Source organism: Siphateles boraxobius, unplaced genomic scaffold, assembly GCF_051911475.1.
Source record: "Siphateles boraxobius isolate OS27281-9 unplaced genomic scaffold, OSU_SipBor_1 3, whole genome shotgun sequence".
NCBI classification, from domain to species: domain Eukaryota; kingdom Metazoa; phylum Chordata; class Actinopteri; order Cypriniformes; family Leuciscidae; genus Siphateles; species Siphateles boraxobius.
This window is the reverse complement of record NW_027508919.1, coordinates 16,350,103-16,372,566: the sequence shown is the minus strand read 5'-3', so window position 1 is coordinate 16,372,566 and position 22,464 is coordinate 16,350,103. Positions and strand designations below refer to the sequence as shown.

General features: G+C 40.8%; 1 protein-coding gene across 2 annotated transcripts in view; it reads left to right on the top strand.

The window, feature by feature from the left end:
• The window catches only part of ebf1a (EBF transcription factor 1a), a 134,569-nt gene that overhangs the window by 85,622 nt on the left and 26,483 nt on the right, over nucleotides 1-22,464 (top strand). For both annotated transcript variants that reach the window (XM_077247986.1, XM_077247985.1), the window contains exons 8-10: nucleotides 76-217; nucleotides 7,248-7,378; nucleotides 14,888-15,014. In XM_077247986.1, coding sequence (XP_077104101.1) covers nucleotides 76-217; nucleotides 7,248-7,378; nucleotides 14,888-15,014 — 400 coding nt within the window. The remainder of the gene's footprint in view (nucleotides 1-75; nucleotides 218-7,247; nucleotides 7,379-14,887; nucleotides 15,015-22,464) is intronic.

The following is a 22,464-nucleotide window of genomic DNA, read 5'->3' as shown; positions in this document are numbered from 1 at the left end:
TATTCATTTGTATACAAGGACAAGAGTGTGTCTTTGTGGGTCAAGTGAAGTGCAGTCATAATTCGTCTTCTGCAGGTGGTGGTGTCTACGACGGTCAATGTGGACGGACACGTCCTGGCTGTGTCTGATAACATGTTTGTACACAATAACTCTAAACATGGACGTAGAGCTCGCAGGCTGGACCCGTCTGAAGGAACTCCATCATACCTGGAACACGGTGAGCGTTTTGTTGAGAAGTTTGGGAATAAGGGGAAACAGAAGTAATAAAATACAAAAGAGTTACATGTCTGTAATGTCTGTGTAATTCCCGTTGTAAAATCCTGCATTGTACTTTTCCCCACAACAAAGTATTTTATTTGCACACAGCTAACGTCCCTAGCACACTCAGCAAAACTAAGCCACTTTGTCCCACTCCACGTAGTTTCAAGGTTTTGCTACATAGGCGCACAGATGGTTGCCAATCATGGCTAGCACTGCCTTGTTCCTTTCCATCAACTTAGACAGTTTAAAGCTGAATTGTGCAATTTCTACCCAACAGGTGTAAACAAATGGTATTGCAAAACTAGTGATTTCACTTTTTCTGAACCCTCCCCCATATTCGATTGGTCAGAAGAAAAGATTGTTCTGTCTGATCGGGACAAAAGTAGGATCTGAGCCTTACAGACTCATGATGTTCACTCTTTCCAGGGAAATCAACCTACCAATGGCTTACTTACAGTTGTCTCTGGTTTAAATATTGAACAAAATAATCACACTTAAAAAAAAGTTAAACATCATTGCAGATATGGGCTAGTGGCGAACATCTTGAGCGGTGGTGCTTATGCGCGGTCGAGTTCAAATGCAAAAAACTAACAAATACAACCGGGTCAGTCCCACTGAAGAACCCTTGAGTTTAATGCTTTGCTAATGGGAAAAATGGTAATACACACGGCAAGTTTTTATTCAATAATTGTTTTTCTTGTTATCCATTAAAAGTATGTAAATATCCTTAAAGGTTTATTTTTAAAAAAGTGGGTTCAGTACAGTAAGACAATAGATATGTTCTAGCCCATTGGAAAATTGTATCTTCTTGTTTTCAGAATAAACGTCACTAAAATTTGTGTGACTTAGGCTTAAAACAAGAAAAAAGTTCAAATGGAGTAAGAAAAAAGATAATTTACCGATTTTACATTGAGGTCAGCTGTGTTTCAAACATTACTAAACTATTTAAAAAGAATCTTTTTTCCTGAAATATTGCACTAATGTGTCCACACTTTAATGATGAATTTATTTATTTATGTATTTATTTTTTGCGGTATAACGTTTTCTTGCAGATATTGTTTATATCTTTATTAAAATTTCTTTGGATTTTTCCATTGGATTTCATTGGTTTACTGGATGAATGGTTAATTCACTGAATTGTGATTGCTCATCATGTTGATATAAAAGTTGTTGATATTTGTTATTTGTTATTTGCCTGACGAAGACCGCTGTTGGTCGAACAGTTTTTTATTAAACTTCGTTGGGAGCAGAAATAGCAGTGTGCCGGTTATTTTGCATTTCAGCTCAGTTTTCTCTTGATTGGATGTGCGCATACTTTGAATTGAAAGACAACTGTGACCATTCAATCAGATCATAGTGACTCTGATTTAGCAACTCTGTGTCCTGCAGTCGTGTTAATGCCACTAACAAGTCATGCTGATGCCAGATACTGCTGGTGGTTTGAGCTAACCAGACATTCATTTGAATAACAAACAGCATACAGTACCAACAGTAGCAGTGCAGCAAAGCACCCACAATCCACTAAGATTTGTGCAGGCTAAGAAAAGAGCAGTGAACGCAGCATTCCCCAAGTGGCCTGTTCTCTTTAGGTTTGAACATGTGTCTTACGAGACCTCTAAGTCTTAAGCACTGAGCATTTATTTTTTGAGCGACATGTGGCCTTTATCTGCTGTCCTCCATCTCTTGCAGGTTGATAGTGCGGCCCTCCTAAATCTGTCTAATAACATGTGGACATGATGTGAGCAATGATTTGGTCGCAATCGAATCCAATCATTTTCTCATTTATGTTTGGGATAACTCTAGAGAAAAACACATTTTTCACTTGGACTGTTAACCTCTGTCTATGATGAAAAACTAAGGATTTGAATGATGATGATTTGATAATGATGAAGCTGATGATTAAGTTCTCTCTATTCTCCTGGGGATGTCTTCAGTCTTTAAGCATAGTTTCCACTGCACTGTGAAAAATAAAAAAGTCAGTTTTCTAAAGCCTCAACATATGTGAAAAATTGTGGGAATTTTCTTTTCTTTTTTTTTCCCAAAAGAAAGGATAGGATAAATCCTGAGACAGACAGGCTTATACTGTAATTCTTCATTATGTCTGATATAACCCCCTGATGTGCACATATAGGCATATATTTCTTGGAGGGCAATGCAGAAACTCACAAAGTCAGAGCTTAAAAATTCAATACAGAGTTCCTGTGATAACTAGATAGATTCCAATTGAAATTGGAACACTTGTCATTCACTGCAGTTCTACACATTCCCACCCCTTGTTTATGATCTTATTAAGTACTTTGGCTAATTTTATAATACTTTTTGCTCCCAATAATAGCGTACTTTACCACATTTTACCATATTTAAATCCCTTCCAAAGAATTCTGTTGATTTTTCCACAAAAATCAGCACGAAATATGCAAAAATGGCCTGCTTACATCCATTCACTCACCTCTGCTTGGCCACTCTATTATTGTGTCAGTTTCAGAACATTTCCACTCCCCTCCAGATAATGAGGCTGTTCTGTCAGACATGGTGTGCATGTGTGTTGATTGCTCTGGGCTGGGGAGACGAGGGTAAAGTGAGGGCACCAATACGTAAGGTCATGTCACAAATGCACTGTAGTGGAAATAGATGTCTGCAGGGCTTGAGAATGTAAGTTTGTTGAAGAGAAAGCTATTGTGCTTGTATCTGAGATGTGTGTAAAAGTGAGCGCGCATATGCATGCATGCAGCGTAAGGGAACAGATGGCGACAGAGGAGGCACCAAAGTTTAATCCTATCAGATGGATTCCCATACCACCATCTGCTTAATCCATGCACAATTTCAGCACCCTGCAAAAGAGTCGTTTTAGGCCAAGATTACCATCACAGATTGCTTCAACATTCCTCTTCATCTCTCCTGGTTTATCACGCCGCCAAATTGCATTATGCCCAGCAGTCACACACAACACAGCTCATACAAAAAAAGACTAGCTGGGGAAGTCCTCAAGGCCACAAAGTGGATTACTTTACTTATGAAAATTACAACATGGCTGGAGCACAGAATATTTGTGACATCTTGGTTAGTCTAAGGAGATTTGATTTGTATATTCGGGGTTATTGAAATGCTTTAAAATCATGTTCCTTAATCTAAAAGATGTAATTCCCTATTTAAATTGCAATATACCTTCAGGAAAACATTTAATATCAAAAGGACTCTGTAAATCTGAATCCTGGAAGATAAAGAAGTATTCCACAGATGTATCACTATACTGTACGTATGTTGCTGTTTTAAATATTGTCATTACTTAGCATTTCTATATTTAACATGGATATAAAAAGTCTTTAACTTACACAAAAAGTGATTTCACACTCATAAAACAGAAATTCTGCTGTTGCTGTATAATATGTTTTATGATTAAATAAAAATGTACACAGATAAAATGCAGAGATGAAAAATAGGAAATATTCTATATCAAGTAGTATTAAAAAATCAAAATGCTGTGTAATGCTATTTGAGATCCCCATTGGTTTGTTCCAGATAAATACAGCTGTGTTTGCATAAATAAATAAATATAAACCTTAAATGTAAAGTATTGTTCAAAAGTTTGGGGTCAGTAACATTCTTTTTTAAAGAAATAATTTTATTCGGCAAGGATGTATTCAAGTGACAGTAAAGACATTGATAGTTACAATACATATATTTCAAGTAAATGTTGTTTCTATTTATCAAATAATCCTGAAAAAAATGTGTCAGTTTCCACAGAAAAAGATTAAGCAGCACAAATGTTTTTTTTTTGTGTGAAAAAAACAAACAAACAAGAAATGTTTCTTGGGCATCAAATCAGCATATTAGAATGATTTCTAAAGGATCATGTGACGCTAAGGACTTGCCTAATGATGCTGACAATTTTAAACTGTAATATTTTACAATATATCTGTTTTCACTGTATTTTTTATCAAATAAATGCATCCTTGGTGTTCATAAGAGACTTCTTTCAAAAACATTTTTAAAATCTTAACGACCCCAAACTTTTGAACGGTAGTGTGCCTAGCTTCTTTTTATCAACAGCTTGTTGTGGAGCTAACTACTTTCTCAAAAGGGTAGCATGACTGTAGTTTAAATTAGATTACATTTTTTCTTGTAGCTTGATAGTTGAAACCTGCTTCCCCAACACCGTTCCCCAGACCATTTTCCCCTGCAATTATCTATGCTAGCTCTTCCCAAGGCATCGCCGATGGCTGACACACACCAGTTTAAGCTGTGCGAGTGAGGTCTACAGCCTCGTCTCATCTCAGTTCAGGTCCTATCAGCAGAACCGAGCGCCTCGTATACACAGGCCATCTGCCTTCACCGTTCAACTGCCTCAGTTAGGTACACTATCACACGTGCGTTGAGTGTAGACCCCTACCCTCTCCCAGGGGTCCTGCCTGCAGTCAGAGCCGTGTGTAACGCTTGTTAAAGGATGTGTGCTTAGTCCCCCTACCAGAGTCACAGAGGACAACAGAGACAGCCTCTCCCGTTCTCTGCCTCCGACAGCTGCCTCAGAGGACCCTTACTTTTCCTTTTTTCCCTCCCTCATGTCTTTTCCTTCTATTTAAATTCAGCAGCAAATTGGAACAGCAGTAATTAGTCGGTTAAAGCGTCTTCAGTGAGACACCGAGCTTTAGAATCCGGTGCCAAAGTTCAACATGCTGAAATGAAATTTAAACTCATTAAGGTGTTGAATTTTTATGGCTGGCTGCTGTTTTCTCAGTGTCCCAGGGCGCCTGGCCTTTTGATCGACTGCTGTAAGGACTCCGGATTTCTCTGTGCCTGGCGAACTCCGGCACTCGTGACATTTGCACGAGTGTCATAAAACAAGCGCTCGCACCTGGCCCCCTCCCTCCCTGGGCACACATGGGGTCAGTGTAATATTTAATAAAGGTGTGTGTATAATCAAGTGGAATTAGCATTCGTGTTCTCCTGCCACTGCCAGAGGGGAAGGAAGGAGGGGTTGGAGGGAGGAGTGCTGCTATTGTACACTCATCACTGACTGATCTTTTCCAGTCTGACCCTCAGATTTCATTAATTATGTCCATGACTAAAACAAAGGCAGAGGGGAATTACGCCTTTCATAAGCAGAGCACCAGGGGGTCGGGTGTCCTGTCGCCATGTTTTTTTCCTGGACTCAGTTTCGTCAACTGATTCTTAGTCTTTGGACCAGAATGTGTAAGTTGTGCGGAGTGAAAGTGGAGTCGCACGGTTTTGCCAGGAGTTAGGAGCAGGGTTTTCTCCTTCTCCAAACTTGCTCCGATGACACTCCATCATTAGCATACCATGTAAGAATTTTTTTTTTTTCCTGGAAATTTGTGTGATGATATTGAAGAAACAATGTAAAAAGGACAAAACAACAACAGAGATTTGAGACCTGGGTCAAACTGAATTTGAATACAATAAAAATGTTATTAAAAATGCACCTTTTTGTCTACAATATGCAACTTAATTATTGTGTAATATTATTGTAGAAACAATGTTAAAGGGATAGTTTACCCAAAAAGGACAATTTTGTCATCACTTACTCACCCTCAATTTATTCCAAACCTGAATGAGCTTCTTCCTTCTGCTGAACACAAAAGAATATATTTTATAGACTGTTGTTGACCAGTCAGTTGAAGGTAGCCATTGACTTCCATAGTAGGAAAAAAGTACTATGGAAGTCAATGGCTACCATGAACTGTCTGGTCACCAACATTCTTTAAATGTTCTATCTTCTTCTATGTCTGATAAATCGATGATATTAAAATGTAACACTATTTTGACTAAATAAATTTAAAATAAACATTAAAATTAAACTCAATCATTTTAGATTGCTAAAAGTAGATTTAGGCATTACAAATTTATAATGTACATAATAATTTTGAGACTCGCTAAAGATTACATTTAACAATTAATTTAAATTAAATATTGTAATATACTTTTTTAATTGAATAATTTACTTTAATTTCAATAATAAATTAATTAAATGTACATATTAAACAAGTTTTTTTTAAAAATCAACAAATATATATATATATATATATATATATATATATATAATAGCAAAGGCAATCAAAATATAATAATTGGGGGAAACGGGCATGCACAATTAAATATCCAACATTATGCATAAAACATAATTATATTAAATTATATTAATAATACAACTGATATGTTTATTATATACATTTATATAATCTCTATCAATATCAGTATGGGAAACAGAGAAGAGAGTAAAGAGAGACTTTACGGCTGAGCTGTAACAGTGCAGTTTTAAGCTATGGAGTTGATTTGGAGTGAACTTTCTCTCATCAGTGAGCGGGGTGAGCGGGGTGGAGAAATTGCTGTCGCTCCACTCCACTCTCTGATTTCGAGTTGTGTTCCTCCATGTGACAATCTAAAGATCCCAAAACACTACTAGAGATGATCATGGTTAGGTTGCAGGAGATTTCCAGGCAACCACAGCAGTGAATCATGCTACTATACAGGGTAGATTGAGATAAATGATCGGTGAGCGAGCGTCATCTCTCATGCTCGCACCGCTGTCAGGAAGCATATGGGGACTGCGCAGAGGAATGGCCACAGTCTAATCATATGTGACGACTCTAATGAGTCAGTCACTTGTCATTAAGCTGTGCCTAAAGCTTCCTAATAGAGTGTGGCTCATAAATCTATTTGCCGGAATCAGGAAGAAATCAGTTGCACAGCTTTACATTTATTTCCTTAGAATTTAGTCTGTGCATGAAATGATGTCACAGGTGATGCACACGAGTGATGATGTGCTTGCTGCTTCCAGATGTTTATTCTCATGCTTCTTGACATTATTTTCATATAATCACTTTACAGGTGTCCTGATGTGTACACATGCAAATACATATAGCCATAATTAATCTATATTTCATATGCCTTTTCAAGAAAACAAGCTGTTAATTGTATACGGTGAGCCACTGTTTCACTCATTTGTTCCTATTCTTCTTTCTCTAAAACAGCTACTCCTTGCATTAAGGCCATCAGTCCCAGTGAAGGCTGGACAACAGGGGGTGCCACAGTCATCATCATTGGTGATAACTTTTTTGACGGCCTACAGGTTATCTTTGGCACCATGCTGGTCTGGAGTGAGGTTGGTTACTTTTCTATTCAATCTGTTCTGTACAATCACTTTAGTTGCAAAATCTGGCCAATTTTTTTTTTTTTTTTATTCATTCTCAACACACAACAAGAGAGATGTAAGAATCACACTGAATTTGAATATGAAAGAAAATGACATTTAAAATTCACCTTTTTACCTACACAAGTTATGCAACTTAATTATATAAAATTTGTACGATGTGGAAGATGGATTCAAATTCCACTTGCTTCTGTTCTCAGCACAGGCTCATTTGTGGTTAGCCAGTCTGTCTGTTTTCCTGTCTGTCCATCTTTTTTGGTCTTTCACTCAGTTTCTGTGCTGCTTATGTTGAGAAGAGCTAGATAAAAGAGGTAATTCTATAAAAAGCCGCTCATTGACAATGCCATATTTATCTGAGAGGTGAGAAGAGCACTGCCTGGCATATGAAAGCCCAGCTAAGTGAGCAATGAAAGGGACAGTTTAAAACCATGTAAAGCAGCACCAGTGCCGCTGGCTTTGAATATGACAGAGTATTTGCAGGGAAACTGAGCGCTCATGGCTGCTTTGTTGTGGCATGGCTCCTCTTCAAAGAGGATTGAGCATAGCTTCACAAACATTGTAAGCAGTCAAATCATAGTCTAATCAGAGAATAAAACAATACTGTTTAATAGCTCAGCTATGGTTGCAGGTAAACAGGAGTACCTTAAATGCACGTTTTATACATTGTGAAGCAGTAGACGTTATACGGTGTCAGAAAATGCAGATGCAATAAAGGTGGACAGAATTTTTATTATGTAACGACTTGGACTGTCTGCACCTCCAGCTGACAAAAGCTTTAATCTCATTGGCTGGCGAGATTTGTGTCATATGGAACTAACAGAAAAGGTCATCTCTAACTTGTAACTGACCTCTCACAACTGTCCTTCAGGATGGCATCAATATTTTTCATAAGTTAAAATGAGGAACAGAATGAGAGGGAGAAAAATACCACTCCATGAAGGTCTTAACATCACATTTGTTTTTAAAAGTAGTCTCTTCTGCTCACAAAGGCTGTATTTATTTGATCCAAAAACAGTAAAATCTGTAATATTGTAAAATATTATAAAAATGTAAAATAACTGTTTTCTATGTGAATATGTTTTAAAATGTACATTTTGCCTGTTAAGCAAAGTTGAGTTTTCAGCATCATTACTTCAGTCTTCAGTGTCACATGATCCTTCAAAAATCATTCTAATATGTTGATTTGCTGCTTAAGAAACATTTCTGATAATCATCAATGTTGAAAAACAGTGTGCGCATTTTTTTTCAGGATACTTTGATGAATAGAAAGTTCAGAAGAACAGCATTTATCTGAAATAAAAAATAAAAAAACATTTGTAACATTATATACACTACCCTTCAAAAGTTTGTGGTCAGTAAGATTATATATAAATAAGAAATAAATAAATACTTTTTATTCAGCACTTTTTAATCAAAAGTGACAGTAAACACATTTATAATGTTACAAAAGCTTTCTATTTCAGATAAATGCTGTTCTTCTGAACTTTCTATTCATCAAAGTATCCTGAAAAAAAATGTGCGCACTGTTCCCTTACGAAGGGAACTCAACGATGCGTCCATCGACGCCATGGGAACGCCCCCAGCGTGACTGCGTCTGAAGCATCTATGTCAACTAGTCCAATGGAAAGAATGAGCGTCACGGGCGGGTGACGTCATGACCAGGATATGATAAATGCACATCCGGTGCAAACCGGCATTAGCTTCTGTTGCCTCAGCAAGCGATCTGTGTCAAACTGTCTGTTATATTTACTGTTGTCTGTCTGATATATATATATATTTATGGAAACTAAACAATTGCACAACTCTGTGTTCTCCCTGCTCGCGCTATTTAACGAGTAGGGACACACACGAGCTTTGTGTGATGTGTTTGGGAGTAGAGCATGCGGTATCAGCCTCCGAGGGGGCTGATTGCCAACATTGTGAGAAGCTTTCGCTTCGTATGCTCCGCTCCCGCCTGTCACTTTTCGAGGAAAGTGGCCGGGCTCGCAATTCTCAGGGTGACAGGTCCCGCGTCTGCCGAGGCAGCGCGGAGAATGCATTCCTGTGGATCGCGAATAGGATCTCTTTACGGGGTTGGAGACGGGTCCGCGGATCTTATCTCCTCCCTTTCCACGAGGGATCCAGTGCTCTCTCGCCGGTCTCGGAAGCCCGCGCTGCGGTCTCTTCCGCCCGGGGAGAGAGAGAAATCAATGCTTCAGTGCTCTACCTCCGAGGAGGTAGATGTGCTGGGCATTGAAAGTGACACAATCATGGGGGAAGTGAATTTGCCATCTCTTTCCCCAGCGTATGAGAAATATATATAGCCTATATATATATATATATATATATATGATAGTTTATATATTATATATAAAATAAAGTGAATATATATAAAAAATATATATAAAAAATAATAAGCTGGTGGAAGTGTTTACTAAGGCTGTAGATAAATTAAATATTTATGGCCAGCAGAAATAAGGGGGCACTCGTCCTAAAAATAAAATAAATTAAACGAGTTTCCTTCCCTCTATTTTTCCACCTCCATCACGGGGCCTTCCATTTTTCCCGATCTGCACAGCGAGCTGTCTAGATCATGAAAAAAGCCTTACTCCTCTTGTCTTTTAGCCCCCACATTCATGTATATTCAGATATTTGGGGGTTAAGAGGGTATGGCTATACCCCGGGTAGAACAGACGCTTGCGAGCTATCTGTCTCCCGGTTCAGTATCGTACCTGAAGGCGTCGGCTTCTCTCACTAAACCATTAAAGAAAACTATTTTTTAATCTAGTGGGAAAAGCATATATGGCAGTGGGTCTAGCATGGGCCTGCTTGCACACCATAGCAGTGCTACAAGCATATCAGGCTGACCTGCTGCGGTATTTGGACAGAAGTGAGGGAGTTTGGCCCGATGGGGTTTGAGAACTCCGTCGGGCCACAGATTTATCTCTCAGGGATGGCAGCCCTTGTGGTCACTGAGAGACACCTCTGGCTCAATTTGATGGGAATCATAGAGAAAGATACAAGATAATCTCTCCCTCGCTATGTCCAACCCCCTGGGGCTGCTGGGCGTGAGCAGCTCCAGCCGTCTAGTTTCTCATACACAACACAGCAGCCAAAGCCTTCAAAGCAGAAGCCGGATCCGAGGACCGTTCTTCACGCTGAGAAGGCTGCGGCTCAAAAGAAAAAAAGGTCCTGATGTTCACGCATCAGGCCTGTGAGGACAGCCCCGACCGAAGTGGAGCGGTGTACACCTCATTTTACGGTGCCCGTTCCATTTCGGGGTCCTCACGAGACCGTTCTGCCAACCCTGCCACCCTCGGTGCTTCAGGGCGCAGCGGTCTCCAGCGAGTCGCTGATGCTATGCTGCGGCACAGCATCGGTTTCGCGCCCTCTGAGGGGGGCCTTAGAGCGGCCAGTTCAGGTAGTTCCTGCCATTATGTTTCAGGCTCCGGAATTGGCTGTCTCGATAACACCAGAGACCAGCCTCGAGAGGCTGGTTCCCTTAGTAAATTTTCTGGCAGCGTGGAAGCTTCTGCCGAATATTTCTCATTGGGTCCTGCAGATTGTAGAGAAAGGATACAGAATCCAGTTTGGTTCTCGTCCTCCTCGTTACAACGGGGTGCTGCCCACAGTGGTGCATCCCGAGCAGGCTCTGGTAATGGAGCAAGAGGTAAAGGCCCTGTTAGCAAAGGAAGCTATAGAGCAGGTGTACTCACCCGACATTGCGTCGGGTCTTTACAGTCGTTATCTCATTGTTCCAAAAAAGGATGGAGAGCTGCGTCACATACTAGATCTTCGTCTGTTGGAGTGTTTGGTGCTGGAACTCAATTCCAAAATGCTGACACTCAAACAGATCGTGACTCAAATCAGATCCGAGGACTGGTTTGTCACGATAGATCTAAAAGACGCATACTTCCATATCTCCATCCTCCCTCAGCACAGGAGGTTCCTGAGGTTTTCTTTGGGGCAAAGAACACCAGTATCAGGCACTTCCTTTCGGTCTAGCTCTATCACCCCGCACATTCACGAAGCGTGTAGACGCAGCTCTGGCCCCGCCAGGCTGCAGTGTATATGCATTCTGAATTGCATAGATGACTGGCTGATTCTAGCGGAATCAGAACAGTTAGCGGTTCGGCACCGAGGTGTCGTTCTCGCTCCTATGCAGATGTTGGGGTTGAGGCTCAATGCCAAGAAGAGTGTGCTTTCTCCAGTACAGAGAACCACTTTCCTTGGTGTGGTATGGGATTCAGTGACGATGCGGGCCACTCTGTCGCCCGTTCGTGTAGCTGCTATCCTAACAGCCACAAAAGAGCTGAGGCTAGGCCAGTCACGCACTGTAAAACAGTTAGAGAGACTGTTGGGTCTTGTGACAGCAGCGTCCAACGGGATAACTTTTGGCCTGCTGTACATGAGACCTTTACAGTGGTGGCTCAGGACCAGAGGGTTCTCCCCGAGGGGAAACCCACTTCGTATGATCAAGATCACGCGGCGGTGTCTCCGCACCTTGGTTATATGGAGGAAACACTGGTTCTTAACCCAGGTTCCGGTGTTGGGAGCTCTTTGCCATCGAGTTGTGATCTCGACAGATGCTTCCCTCACCGGCTGGGGAGCGGTATTGGAAGGCCGCTCAGCTCAGGGCTTGTGGAGGAGTCATCATCTCTCTTGGCACATGAATTGCCTAGAGATGATGGTCGTCTTCAATGCGTTGAGACATCTCCTCCCAGACCTGAGGGGCCATCATGTGTTGTTCTGGAACAGTGACTGTTAGGCCTCAGGGCAGCAGCGTCCAATGTGATACCCTTTGACCTGCTGTACGTGAGACCTTTACAGAGGTGGCTCAGGACCAGAGGGTTCTCCCTGAGGGGAAACCCACTCCTTACGATCAAGATCACGCGGCAGTATCCCCGCGCCTTGGTTATATGGAGGAAACTCTGGTTCTTGACCCACAGACAACACGTTGGTGGCCTCTTATTTTGGTCCCTCAAGAAATTACGCTGTCTGAGGGCAGTGTATATTCCAGGGGGGGCCAGAATATTGGAGCAGACACCCTGTCGAGGCAGGGGCTGAGGCCAGGGGACTCCACCCCGAGGCGGTGGAGCAAATATGGGAGTTTTACGGCCAGGCAGAAGTGGATTTGTTCTCGTCTCAGCATACGACGCACTGTCCACTCTGGTTATCCCTCACTCAACCAGTCCCCTCGGGGCTGGATGCTATGGTGCAGACGTGGCCGAGGCTACGTCTGTACGCATTTCCCTCCGTTGCTCTGCTCCCAGGAGTTCTGGAGTGAATCCGCCAGGATGGAATAAGCCTATTTAGTAGCACCACCCTGGCCGAGCTGAATTTGGTTTGCGGACCTAATTTTTCTCCTCGACGGACCTCCCTTGGAGGTCCCGATCAGGAGAGACCTTCTGTCTCAGGCAGGGGATGCAATATTGCACCCCCGGCAGGGGATTTGGGAACTGTGGGTTTGGCCTCTGAGGGGGCCCAACTCATAGAGAGTGGTCTCTCAACCGAGGTTGTTTAGACCATTCTAAGCTCCAGAGCTCCCGCTACGAGGAAACTATATTCACTATTTCGAGAGTTTTTCACTTCTTGGTGTTACCAGCGTCAGTGGGATCCGGTTAACTGTTCAGTAAACACAGTATTCGAGTTTCTGCAAGAACGCTTTGTATCAGGTCTATGTCCTTCCACGCTTAAGGTATAATATGTGTGGCGGCCATTGCGGCTTTCCACGCCCTGGTGGGTAGTACATTTTTGGGTCGAGACCCCCTGATCACTCGTTTCCTTCGTGGCACTTTGAGGCTGAGGCATGCAACTTGCACTAAGGTGCTGGCTTGGGACCTTGCAATAGTTCTAGAAGGCCTATCTGGGGCTCCCTTCGAGCCCTTAGATTTGGTCTCAGAGAAGTTCCTTTCTTTTAAGACTATTTTATGCTAGCTATTTCGTCCCTATAAGAGTCAGACCTTCAGGCCCTTTCGGTCCCCACCTGCCTTGAGTGCACCGGGATGGCCAAGGCAATCTTACCCGAAACATGGATATGTTCCAAAGGTGCCTACCATTATTCCGAGGCCTATTGTGCTGCAGGTTTCTGTCCTCCCCCATTTTTCGGACCAGGAAAAGCTGAACCTCTTGTGCCAGTGCGAGCACTGGACACTTATGTTCATCGGACTTCTCTGTCGAGAAAATCCAACCTATTGAGCATATAGATAGTCGAGACTATTCTTCTTGCTTGTGAGTCTTCTGGCCAACCATTTGGTGGTCAGGGCTCATTCCACTAGGAGTATGGCTTCTAAGCGTATTATCTGGAGTTCTCTCCAAGACGTTTGTGATGCGGCGGGCTGGTCCTCACCGCTCACATTCATGAGGTTTTACAGCTTGGACCTGGATGCTGCCCCAGGTTCTCAGGTGCTTAGTGCTTAGTTACAACAGACTGACACTCAGGTACTTGGAATTCTGGCGCTTTGGGTATTCTCGTTCCCATGGCGTCGATGGACGCATCGTTGAGTTCCCTTCGTAAGGGAACGTCTCAGGTTACTATTGTAACCATAGTTCCCTGAGAACAGGGAACGAGACGATGCGTCACCCTGCCATACTTCCTGCATCCCTGTGATCGGCTTGCTTCGGCAATTTTCGAAGCTAATGCCGGTTTGCACCGGATGTGCTTTTATCATATCCTGGTCATGACGTCACCCGCCCGTGACGCTCATTCTTTCCATTGGACTAGTTGACATAGATGCTTCAGACGCAGTCACGCTGGGGGCGTTCCCATGGCGTCGATGGACGCATCGTCTCGTTCCCTGTTCTCAGGGAACTATGGTTACAATAGTAACCTGAGACGTTTTTCAACATTGATAATTATCAGAAATGTTTCTTAAGCAGCAAATCAGCATATTACAATGATTTTTGAAGGATCATGTGACACTGAAGACTGGAGAAATGATGCTGAAAATACCATCACAAAAAATAACTTGCATTTTAAAATATATTCAAATAGAAATCAATTATTTTAAATTGTAATAATATTTCACAATATTACTGTTTTTATTTTTGATTAAATAAATACAGCCTGGGTAAGCAGACGAGACTTCTTTCAAAAACATTAAAAAAAATCATACAGATCCCAATCTTTTGAACGGCAGTGTGCAGCATACATGCATAAATACATGCACACTAAATATTTAGCATATTAAGAATAGAGAATATAGCACTATAATAATAAGATGGTTGTATGCTATTCTGAAAATAGTCAGTATCCTTATATTAGGTCAGAGTTCATTTTTTCCTATTAAGCCTCAGTGTGGGCCTGATTAATGAGATAATCCAATTCCATAGATAGAATTTACCTTATCCTCTCATTGTTGCGGTTCATAAACTCTGTCTGAACAGTAAAAATATTAAAATATTATGTTGTCTTATTTCAAACTATGTATTCTACTTGTTTTATTTTGCGACAAAAAAAACATTTCTTATTTTCTCTTTCAGCTCATAACCCCTCACGCCATTCGAGTTCAGACTCCTCCCAGACACATTCCCGGGGTTGTGGAGGTCACTCTGTCCTACAAGTCAAAGCAGTTCTGCAAAGGTACACCGGGCAGATTTATCTACACAGGTAAGGACAACATTAAGCACCTTTACATTACCATACTCAGCCAGCAACGTACAACCATCATTTCTTAACTGTTCTTGATTTCACATGTGGGTTGACTAACAGCAGCCAGTGTTTCCTGTAGTGAGGAACCTATGCCGTAGAGGAATTCTACTTATTTCCTGAGCACACATCTTAATACGAACGGCTGTGCCTAGAACTCCAGGAACATCCTGCAGCCTTCACAGATAAGGGAAATGTAGGACTTATCTTATGGAGGAAAGAGAGGTCACCTGTGATATCTGTTGGCTCGAAAATTAGTTTACTGTACTCTCTACATATTGGGAGTACAGCCAACAAGAAGTAATTAACTTCAGAGTTCCAGAAGTAAAGGAAGCGCATGATGAAAGTATATGATGGAATCAAATGCTAAAACAATGTGAAATCAGCAGAGGAAGAGGTGAATAGTTTGTTTGCTGATCTTGCAGCTTTTTTAGTTTAAATTTAGAGTTTGCAGTCAAAGTACAAGCGCAGCTTTTCTGAACAGTGTTAAAACGCTGAAGGGAGCGATGTTAAAGGCCTGTCTCATCAATAGGTTTAAACAGTGCACAGCTGTGGGTATTGTTGGCTCAGTTGGTGTCTATGTATATGCCTGTGCATTCGTGGGTGTGAATGAGTATGCTTGTTGGGTTTATGGCGCTGGACTTGGCTTCTTTTCATGGCCCATTCAGCGAGCACATGGGTAGGAATGGAGGGAGGGATTTAGACATTCGCACACAACCACACAAACACACGTACAGCCACACACGTCTCTGAAACAGAGGGCAGATGGTCACCCCCTTTTATGGCTGCAGTTCTAGATGTGCCCCTTTTGCTAAAGCTTCAAGCTCAATAACCATCTAGAATGCTTTTGATTAGATGTGCAGGTTTTAATTCTCGCAGCGCTCAAATTCAGTTTGAAACTCAATGCTGTTAATGATAAGAGACCAAATGCATATCTGCCTATCTCACAGACCTTTAATGTTGGCATGAAACGGAAATTGCCAAAGTCGTTTCTTCTATATTGTGACATATATCCTAGTGAAACGGCTTCTGGAATAAGAAAAAAATGTAGGACTGAACTTGATTTTGTCCATCAGGAATTGATTGGATGATTGGATAATTGTCATTTGCTATTGCTGAGATCTCATGTGAGTGACAAGTTGTCCTGCCCTCACAGCTGCATTGTAGTAGGGAGAAGTTATTTTGATTAAAGATTAAGAGGGCACATTAATAAAATAATAATGATAATAATAATGTACACGGAAAAATTATTTATAATAAATACAAATAAATTACATTTTGATTTCATTGTGACTTTAAAATGGCTGGTACTGATCTGACGCCCACCTCAAGTTGGCCCCACTGTATGATTCTCCTCAGTTTAAAACATTTTGGACCGTCCCTCTTCCCCTTGTCCCCCCATCCCAGCTACTGCAGTGGGACATCAGCCTGTGTGTATCTCTCTCTGCTGGCTCCAGTTGGCACCTGTGCCTTGCCCAGTTGCCAGTGGGTACTAATCATAGAGTATTGGCCACGCTATGTGGCAGCTGGCAGTGGAATTACACATGGGGCATCTGGCACCTCTAATCAACTTCTGTCAGGCAGAGGAGATGGAGACCTAATTAAATCAATGGTGCACTGATGCTGCTGTGCTCAAACACCACACAGCCATGCAGAAAGCCTGAGCCGTACCTGGAGAACATCCCTTACAGCCATGGTGGAGAGAAAAAAACAATCCTTTCAGGGAAAAACTTTTTACATTCGGTGTGTTTTTCTCACAAGTATGTACTATCCATGATTTTAGAGTATTGTCTTTACGTTTACATTATGATGCTGACTATATTTGACACTGTTCCATCTGCAGTTATAGAGCTGTGTTTTGGCTGTGTAATTGCTCTGATTATGAACCTAGCAGACACACACTTAATGGATTCCTCATAGGCCTCCCTTTTCAGAAGTCTCAGATTCTCTAGGATTTTTGGCACATGCTCGTGTGAACAGTGCCTCTGGCTGGCCAATGGTTTGTAGTTAAAGGGATGGTTCACACAGAAAATGAAAATTAAAGTATGATAATTCAACATATGTATGAATTACATAAATAAATGAAAGTGAAAATGTTTGTGAACGTTTTAGATTTTCTGTGTGACAAATAGATATACAGAGTATATTTTGTTACATGTGTAGAGATAGACACTAATGATCGATCATGAAAGTATCAAATATCAACAATTTATTGTTGCAAAATATTGCTTATGTCATGGGTAAGGTGTGATTTGCGATAGTACCTGCGTTCAGATTAATGTGCAGTTTGCTCCTAAACTACACGATGACAGATACAGCATTCACTCAATACTCTAGAGAAGCCAGAACAAAGGACACGTTCACACTAGAGAGCCGTGCATGTGCACACAGTTGAACATAGTGCAACTGAATTAAGCAGAGTGCAGAAACTTTTAGACAAGGACATTCCGTATCAAAACCTAAGACAGCCGTGACGAAAAAGAGGCCTTCGTTTATTAAGTTAATTACGGTAAACAACAGGAAGCGCAGAGAGACTAGTTTTCTCAGTGTTTATGAATATAATGACAAAACACGATGCCTTTTATTTTAATTTAGCCGTTTTTAGGGCTATTGTAACAGTGTAATGACTATGCAAGACTGTAAAAAAAAGTGATGCAATTACCAAATCCATCACTTCCATGATCATTTTTCAATTAGCCTACTAAATGAGTCAAACTTGTGAAAAGACCCTGGAAAAACAAGTTGAAAAGATTTGACTCAAAATTATTCGTTCACAAATGAGAAGTAGATGTAAGGTATATAACAACTTGTTTTCAGTCTGTTCCTCATATAAAGACATCATATTAAAGGTAGGTATACTGTATATAAAACACGAGTCACATGGACTATCTTTTGTGGTGCTTAATCTGTTCTGAAGCTTGACAGCTCCAGTCCCCATTCATTGAGTTAAACTGAATGGAAAAATGACCACTACGAGTTTCTCCTTTTGTGCTACAAGAAAGAAAGAAAGCTATATGGTTTGTAACCACACAAGGGTGAGTAAATGATAACAGAATTTTCATTTTTGAGTGTATCGGTAACATTTTTATTGGTGTATGGTAGAGCAGCTCAGTTGTACTATAGTAAGTTGAGACACTTTCTCAAACCCAAGCTTTAATGAGGAAGACTCACAGAGATCTCACCTCACCCACAGTTTCTGGGCCTCTGCAATTAAACATCCAGAAGCTCTCTGCAATTATATTTATCATCAGAAACAATTAAACGCTCACCGCCTGGGACATTACCCATCCTGCATGGCCCTCCACAGATAAGAGGGATGAATCATGCCTCCCTACTTTCTCTTCCACCCTTTCAATTCATCTGCAACAAATGCATTTCCATGTTTGGTTGTGTATTACTTCTCACCCGATTGCCATGTTTGCATCATTCGTCATAGGGGTTTTCCGTCTGTTTTTGGGGGAAAGGGGCAGAGATATAATGCTATCTGCCAGTGAGCGTATGTGAAGTCTTGTGCAGCCGATAGATTGGAGGTGTTGATGAATCACTTGAAATGTTCAGCAGGCAATTGGTTGCTGCTCAGTATGCAGGCCAGTGGGCTGAACAGCACCCATCAGGCCTGATATTAAAAGACTCTGCTCGATCACATTAGAGGGAGCTCTCTACGCCTGCCCAATGATTAAGTCTATGGGAAGCATTTGTCACTTTGGTTGAGCAAAAGCCAGACTTCAGATCATATATGCATACTTGCATTAACTCTTTTAATGCAAATATACGTTGATCCACAAGGAAAAATGCTTCTATTTGGCATTGTCTAAATTAATACAAAAATACCATCAGCTTAACAATTTGAGTGATAACTTAAAGGACCATAGATTTCAGAATGTTTTCATATTTTTGTTTGCCTGTCCTCCTGCTTTAATGCACTCAAGCTGTATGAACTACACAAGTTTGTGTAAAACCTAAAGATCATATTATCTAGTATTATTTCATGAATGATCCAAAGAGATTATTGTGCTTGAACACAAACAAAAACCTCTAACCTTTGCTCATTAAAACCCTAGAAATATGTCTTAAATATTGTTTGTTTTGCTGTTATTGTTTCTTATTTTTCAAAATGTGTACAGACAGATTCATTCAAAGGTTTTGTTGTGGTAAGATGTTTTTGAAAGAGGTTTCTTATGTTTACCAAGGCTGCATTTATTTGAATAAACATATTCAGTTAGATTAAGTTCAAAAGAACAGCATTTATTTGAAATATAAATCTTATAATAATCTTTACTGTCACTTTTGATCAATTGATTCATATCTTTAAAAAAAATTACAGTAAAAAAATCCCAATTCTTTGAACAGTAGTGTAATTTCTACATAGTCTCCAACTTTTGGACCCTACTGTAAATGTAAATCATTAATTTATTTCCATGTAAAATGTTACAAATTCCATATAAAAATATGCAGACTGAAAAATGTAGATCAGAACAAATTATATACTGTAGTCACCTATGTATTTTTTTTTTCCTACCACTAGATTTGAAGAAAGCTTTCTTCTTGAGTGGGTTGAGTGATCGTTCGATTTTGATAATGAGTCTCTTTAATTCTATTGACAAATGGGGTCACACTAGGTGATCAATGATAACCGTTCCAATTAAATTGCTAAACCTCTGCATGGTGGAGATTGTAACCATAAAGATATAGAGCAATTGGTTTGCTCAACAGCGGGGCGTCTTCAGTGGGCCATTTCACACAGATGTCTGTCTTTTAGAAGCTGCTGCTCTGCTCACGATCTGGAAAACAAGTCATCCATTTTACGGCCACAGGTTCCAAGATCACAGCCCCCCACCATGTCTTAAAGTTATGCCTTATTTAGCTTGTCGGATTTTCCAAATAAACGCTATCACTAGGTTTATGGAAAAATGGATAAAAATGAGATTGTAAGGTATTGATCCCGACATGGGTAGGGCTGAGGAAAAACAGGCCTCATCTATATAGGGAGAGAAATGAAGCAATAATTCAGGCAGGCATCGAACACCCTGCCACTGAGCCTATCGATTCCTATCCACAGCATATGAGATCACACCTGAATGAAAGAGAGCTCTGGGGAAAACAGAGAGAGAGAATGAGAGAGAGAGTGTAAAACGGAGTCTGCCTTTCCCTAACATGTACAGAACATTACCACCCTGACATTAACAGCTCTGTACAAAGCCCACAAGTGCCTGTTAAAAGGTTCTGCTAAAGACCAATTACCCAGCATGCCTTTCTGCTCCGTCAGTCAGAGATGCTGTTCTAGCCCTGCAGGTCTATGTGTGGTCAGCTGATTCAATTTACCACCAGCAGCTCAGTGCTAGCATCTGGTCTCAAAAACAGGAAAGCCACAAATATCGTGTTCTCGCCAGTCTAAAAACTGCCGCCCACATTGTGCCCTCGGGCTCTGTGAGATATTAAGTGTGGGATTTTTTTTTGGTGGTGTAAGGTATTTTAAAATGTACTGTTTTGACTGGCTCCATCTGCTATTGACAGCGCTCATAGTATTGTCTTTTAGTAGTGTCGCGCTCCTCTCCTCTCTTCACCCCCGCGGGCCTGTAGTTATTATTGTGAAATATGAAGCGTTCCGGCTGTGCCTTCATGAAATTTCAATGAGCATTGATCTGTGTGATTGCAAGGAATCCTTCAAGCAATGGTTGTTGTTCATTTATTTATTTATTGCTGATATGTTTTACTCGTTTTGATCCCATCTTCTGGTGAAGTGGAGCTGTCGATTGTTAATGTATTTGTAGCTTTCCTTTTTTGAAAAATCAGGTCTGTTCCTTGATAGTTTCTTTGTTCACAAGGCTGAAAATTCAATTTGCGCCTCCAGGAGGTCCGTTTAGATTCGTAACAGCCCTATATTTGCCTATATTGATTATATTCATTAAACGTAACAAGATGGCATGGTATACGGCTGATATTCTGCTCTTTTCAATATTGATTTTGTAGATTTTATTTCAGCTCATGACATCACACATAACCTTTTCGTTCTCCTTCGCGTATGAAATTGGAGAGCTGCAATGAATCCGTGATGACACAAGACTGACTCTATCATATATGTTGGATGACTGGCTGGTGTTATTTCTGTCGTGAAACCGTTCCGTGAGCCCAGAAAGAAATGGAAACCACAGCTTGCCAGTTTCTGGAACTGTAAAAGTAAACAAGTGCATGGACAGTTGAAAGGTGTTTCCCTATAAATATACAGGTCTGCTGTGCATGGTTTGGTAAACAACGTTACACACCAAGTAGGACATATAGGGTCCGGAAATGAAGAAGCTCATGGGATTTTACTTCCCTGTTTGGTGTGTATCTCTGAAAATACACAGTTTTGTTAGAATTTCTGACAAAGTTCACCCCATGACCCAGCACAGGAGGTGTTTGTTTTTTTTCCTTTTCTGTGTGGTCTCAAGGGTTTGAGTTTGTTTTTGCGATAAAGTATATGCTGTCACTGGTCAATGTCAGTTTGATTTGTGACATATACCAGAATTGCATGGATTTGTGTTCATGAAATGTTTGCATCATTGTTTTCAGTGGGTGTTCAGCGACTCTATAAAATTAGCAGCACTTTACCGGTAACTGTTCAGTACACACATTCACTCTCTCAGCAAGTGTGCATTATCAAGTCGACTGGTGAGAGGATTGTACAGTATGTGAAAATCAATAGCAATGAAGGAGAGTAAACACGTGCAGATGTCTTTAAGTGTGGCAGAGTACTGTTTAGCCTGAGATCTTGCCCATCCACATCTGTATCAGCACATTAACTCCGTGCCTTTCTCAGAGGTGCTTTGCATCACGACCCGTGCCTCATTATACTAGCACATGGGTCCGCTTTAAAGGGGAGATTCTTTAAATGTTCCTTGTCCAGGCATTCACAAAAGTTCTGCTCCAGCAGCCACTTCATTATTCACTCTTAAATGAGTTTAGTTGTGATTTACTCAAGATCAGCTGTTTCTACAGCTTTTATTGCATGTGTATTCTTGAAGACAAATTAAGTATAATGAGATTGAACATCTTTACTTATAAATGTCCCTAAACTACTCACAAACTATCAGTGATTCATTAGTTTTTTTAATTAATTGGTTTGTATATTTTTCAAAATACATTCAAATCCTGGGGGATACAATCCAATTATTTTATCAAATGTATTAATATTAATTTTGGTTGAATATTCTGTTTGTTTATTTTATGGTTTTTATAGATTTTACACTAATGTTAAAAAGTTTGGGGTTGGTACCATTTTTTTTTAGGGATGCGATCGACGCAGTGCTTTCCAACATAATTTGAAAGTGCAACCAATGGAAACTAGATCTCGGCTTTGGTGGTTAGGAACGATGTGTAGAGACCAATGAGACACTGTTTTACAGCTGGAGCGTGCTTGGTTGGCATCGAC